We start from the raw sequence: 5,773 nt of genomic DNA on the forward strand, positions 1-5,773 counted from the left end.
GTATAAAAATCGTGAAAGTTTAAATCAGTACTACCTGTCTTTGTCTTACTGTATTAATTAGAAAGGGACGAAGTAATCTATCTTGCGGGCGAGATACTGCTGCGGCGACAAATAGGAATACAATAATATGTTTTTTTTTTGTATCTGACAAATAGAGATAGGATAAACTTGTGAAACAAATGTCCGTTAAAACGGACAACTGCGTCAAAATATATTATGAGTAGTAGGATAATGGGAGTTCTGGCCCGTAATATCATTAAACCCAATTTGAAGCGATCAAAATTTGATTTGATTTGAGCATTTGATTTGGAAGCATTTATCCCGAAGCCCGTTATCCTACTACTATTATGATATTTCAACAAGCACTATTGTTTTAGGTAAAAATCGTGACATCCGCCTTAGACCCCGAGATCAACGAGAAGTTCTACGTTCTCCCCGGCATCGGGAACTTCGGCGACCGCTACTTCGGCACCGAGCCCGCCGACGACGAGTGAGACTGAACCCACTGCCCAGCGCGTAAGGCTGATTATTGACTGTACTTGTGTACCCCGTTTTTTTAAGATTAGAATTTACTAACCTCAAAAGTAGTGGTAATTATAAAACTCCATACTATAGTTCGTTTTTTAGCATTAGAATAAAGGTAAACAATCTTGACGTATCTTTTTTATTGAAGAACACTTTTGAAAAATAAGTCACGGCAATTAGTAACAATATGAATCATAAACGATTATTTAAATTTTTTGCTTTCGTAAGTAATAGTTACTGATTTTGAAAAGCGTTTTTCAGTTAAAAGACACGACAAGATCGCTATAAATTGTTGCCATGTTTGAGCATTTTACATCAAAAATATGACAGTTGCGTAAGAAGTGGTACCTTCAATAATTTTCTACAATTCCTCGTCGGACTATATTCGGATTTAATTTTGGAGGAAAAAAGTTACCACTACTTTTAAGGTTATATAATTTCTAATCTGAAATAAAAACGGACTATAGACGTAGCCAGTATCATAGGCAATACTACGCGAACTCTGCATGGCATTAGCACAAAGTGTGGCAACGTCATGATCAATGGCATATATCTATGAAAATATGACGTTTATAATGACATTATGACATATCTTTGTACTATTCAAGTCTTACAAAGTTAGCTCAGATGGACTCTGCAGGGGTGGTTTTTGTTCTTGTAAGTTATGTGTTCTTAGGGTTCCCTGAAATTATACGTTAATCCAGCTCAGAATGACGAGCACTATTGATTCTACTAGACTAGAAAAAAAGTATCCCAATTTTTCTAATCCACTAACGGTATTTGTGCTATTCTTAACCAAAAGGGTACTAATTATTGGTTGTCAGTAAGGCGCTATTTCCATATAGCTTCAATTTGAAATCAACCTTATGGACAACCGACAATGTGGTACCTTTAGGTTGAAAACGTCGCATTTTCCTACGGGCACTTGAATGGAGGTAACGTTACTAGTGAATAGAATCAGGCGTTACTTTGCGGAAATCCATATTAATTATTAATCCATATTAATATTCTTTATAAATTGCATGTAAAAAATACGCAAGTAAGTATAACGGGTTAGAACTGATTGACTAGTACGTTATCTTTTACGCGGATTAGCAAAGTAATATCTTGGTTTTAGGTAACGTAACTGCCTACGAGCCGATGTCCTTTTAAAAGGACATTATCAAATTGAATTTTGAACTATAACGGAATAAAAGAAGGTTCTAAATTTTTTGTCCCGGTAGAATCAATAGTGCTCGTGATTCTGAGTATGAGTACCCTAAAATTTCTGAGAACACAGAAAACTTAAAAAAACACCTAAAAGTTCCATTCCAGTAAAATTCAGTTAAGAGTTTGTGGTTAAAGTACGTCTAAGCTAACTTTACGCTGACAAAGTGTGGAAGGGCCAGTATAAACCTCATACTTAAAGAAAATGTTATTGTGGTGGCACTTTCATACTTTGTTATTTATCAAGTCGGTAATTTTAAGCTTTGGCTGAATATAGTACTGTTGCGTTAAAAAAATATACGAAAACTTATTATCTGCCTGTTGTAACCTATAAAGCTCATTTGTATTAAGACAATTTTAAAATTTATTAAATAACGGCTTTTATGTTACATTTGCAAGATACGGACTAGAGGAATTAAATGTAAGTTATTACCATAGACGGTAAACGTTTGTCCTAAGCATTAAGAATTGTCTTTTGTAGAACATAATTTATGTCTATTCGTATCAATGTAATTTCAAACGTGAAAAGGACTTTGAAAGGAAATTGATCCTTAATTCATTTAATCGCAAGTTGCCCCTTGATAATATAACTTTATCAGCTTTGTATTGATGAAATATAAAAATATCATATAATCTTACTTAACTGTGTTAGGCAATGACGATGGTATAACTTTGCCTTAAAGTCGAGATTTCTATGACAGATTTGGGATTATGTTGTGCCTTGATATAAATAAATGAAATAATGAAAATAGTTAAAAGCAGAACACGGTGGTCCTTGGTTTAATCATAAATTTTTGGCGTTCCGTAGAAAACTTTGTTCACGGAATAATATTTCTAAGAACTATTCGATAGATATGTATTACTATATTTTATGGTCATAGGAAAGCTGTTCTATGATACTGAATTTTATAAGTATCGTCAACCTTTTGTGATGTTCTCTGAAAAGGACATTAGGTATAATGTTTTTATTTTCGTCGAATATTAACTTTTGTGTAGTTGTCAATTTGCTATGGAAGTCTATGCTGTTTTCGAACACATAAATGATATATATAAATATAATTAGATATTACATACTTCATTGTAGGTTTTTTTTCTAGAATGGCAAATTACGTAGAATCTAGTCCACATTGTTACTTAATATTTTTAAGATATCGTTATAATTTATTGATTATTTATTTCGTGCGTCAATCCAAAAAGTACTTAAAACTAAATAACGAAATTAACGAAAAGAGATACAGATAGTAGTACAAAGTAGTTCTTAATATAATTTATTGAAACTTATTTAATTATGAAGTTACAAACTGATCAAGTCAAAATGAACCAAAGATTTGGTTGTTCCTAAATAAATATAAATTATAACACCGTAATATTTGCTATATATTTAGTAAACTAACGTGAATAATATACTAAAACTTTGAAACCAAAAAAGAACACAAACTTCCATAGTAACTTGTCGCAACATAAACGTTAAACTAAATGTAAATTGGACTTTGACACACTAATGATACTTACGATTTTGACTTTTTGTATGTTTATAAGATCTCAGAATTGGTTCAAAACATTGCATATATACAAATGTACCCTCCTAACTTCCGATGTCCTTTAAAATGGACAAATTTAAATCGACTTTTGAACTTAACTATTTGACATCAGAGAAGGTTTCAATTAAAATTGCAAACATAACCCTAGAACCTACGAGGCGTTAGTAGGTATCATATCTATTAAGTTCGGATACGTATTTGTATATATTTTATTTGAACTTAAAAGATAAAAATTTGCGGTAATGATACTAGCAATATACTTAAATAAAACAACTCTCTCAACTCTTAATTCGTGTACTTCCAGTTTTACACTTATTATGATTTACTTATTTTTATATATCCAATATATGCCTTAAATGTTGCGATGAAAATGTAAACCTAAATGTCATTTTTTTTAATAAAAAATAAAGCAAATTTTCATTGTAAAGTGTACTATTAAAAGAACACATTTTTAATATGCACAAAAAATATAATTCCAAACGGGTAAATGAGATCCCATATAATTATTCCATGTACTGCCACGATTTTATGTATTTGTACTTTTCAGTATTACATTTTATTAAACGCCTAATTTCCCCAGTTCCTGTGTGTATATATTATTGTTGTTATTATATCCTCCTAAGGCCCAGCCATACAAATGAATAATCCAAAATTTGCCACTGCAATTTGAACCTATAGTGTAAGAAACAGAGTTGATTTTGCTTTGTATAAAAATTGAACGACGCAAAACAAATGCAACTCTGTTCCAATTGGATATGATTTAAATTTCATCGAACTGAATAAGTACTATAGGTAGGACCTTGGGCCTTACGAGGATATTTATCTTACGATTTGATATTATATTTATTTTTAAATATAAAACAAGTCACTTACGTCCCACCCGACTGTTTATTGTACGATATGTCCTTCGTATAGCCTCTAGCCGCCCATACGTCAAACCTTGCCAAGCAAAATGAAATTTTATTTCGTCAACACAAAGTTAAAATTAGAATGGAACAGGAGACCTTTTTATAGGTCTCTGGGCGGCTAGAGGTTAGGACGATTGGTTACCGACTTAAATATTTTTAATGAATGTGTTTTTTAGGTAGTATGATTAAAACAATATGTTTTCTTTCATGGGCTGGGACGACAGTAATACTGGTTGTATGATTTGTATAATTTCTCAACGCTTACTTATAAATATGCTTATTTTTTTAGGTAGTCATATTGTTAGAGCTGTGTACGCCGAAGCGTATTTTGTTAAAAATATTGCACAGTTGTGTGTAGCATCGCGATTTAAGTGTAAAAAAATGCTTAGATCGAGTAAAAAAATACAGCATACATAAAAATGGCAGCATAAAAGAATACAGCAAATATGTAGCTAAAAATACAGTTATTATTTTCACTTAAATCGCGAGATTTAATTCGAATCGGGGCTTGCCTCTGCACAAGTACTTAAATAAGTCTGTGTAAATAAATATTGTGAAAAATACAAAAAAATATATGTAAATCAAAAGTGAGAGTAAATCCACTGAATTATATTTATATCTGTTTTCATTCAATAACCCGAGCCCTGCTTAGCTGTTAATCTTGTATAGTATTGGTTCGTAATTCGCTAGAGAGAAAAAAAACAATAAATAAATACACTTTATTTAAAACTATTTTAATTAAATTATGTTTTCTAAAGTATTTTGCTGTAATATATTTAGTACAATTATAAGTCTGCCTGTACTAATACATCTAAACAAAAATGTATTTGCATTTTATCCGTCATTCTTACATTTCCAGTGCTCTTCTATTTTGTCCTTCACAGAGGACAACCGCGTGCGTTGAGTGTTTTTTCAATACCCTGCCTTTCACACGTCTACCCGACACCACTATTTCCAAACTATGATAACAAACAATCTACATAACACGCACTACTAAATTATCTGGAGTTTGACCAAGAAAAATCTGCAGCAATTTTGATAGCCCACGTAGTGCAAGGGGTCATCCATTAATTACGTCACACACACAATTTCTAGGTTTTTTGACCCCTCCCCCCCCCTTGTCACACTTGGTCACATTTGGCAAACCCCTCCCCCCCTAGTGTGACGTCACATTTTTTCTACGAAATCGCCAAATCGAATTAAGTAAGTACCTAAGTATTATTAATATTTTATCAAAATATTTTTGACGATATAAATATTAGTAATTTTATAACCCAAAACTGCTTAGGAAAGAAAATTAAGCGATTAAAAACTATTTTCGTTTTAAAAACTTGTTATTTAAATGTACAGCGAACTAAATAATTTAAATAAATTTTCGGTTACTGATGAAGTTAAAGTGACGTCACAAAGTTTGTGTCTCCCCCCTCCCCCATGTCACAATATGTCACATTTTCTTGACCCCCTCCCTCCCCCTAAACGTGTGACGTAATTAATGGATGACCCCCAAGTGTTATTTATGCGTCATAATTTCACAGAAGTTTGGCGTTTAAAATAACACTGGCACTGCAAGGGGTGTCAAAATCGCTGCAGACT

The 5,773-nt window shown here is 32.2% G+C and overlaps 1 protein-coding gene across 1 annotated transcript in view; it reads left to right on the forward strand.

Moving 5' to 3' along the window:
• The window catches only part of LOC134668776 (uridine-cytidine kinase-like 1), a 42,241-nt gene extending 37,449 nt beyond the window's left edge, over nt 1-4,792 (forward strand). The window contains exon 12 of the mRNA XM_063526235.1: nt 378-4,792. Coding sequence (XP_063382305.1) covers nt 378-494 — 117 coding nt within the window. The 3' untranslated portion in view covers nt 495-4,792. The remainder of the gene's footprint in view (nt 1-377) is intronic.
• Nucleotides 4,793-5,773: the final 981 nt, after the last annotated feature.

Source organism: Cydia fagiglandana, chromosome 11 (assembly GCF_963556715.1).
Source record: "Cydia fagiglandana chromosome 11, ilCydFagi1.1, whole genome shotgun sequence".
In the NCBI taxonomy this organism is placed as follows: Eukaryota; Metazoa; Arthropoda; class Insecta; order Lepidoptera; family Tortricidae; genus Cydia; species Cydia fagiglandana.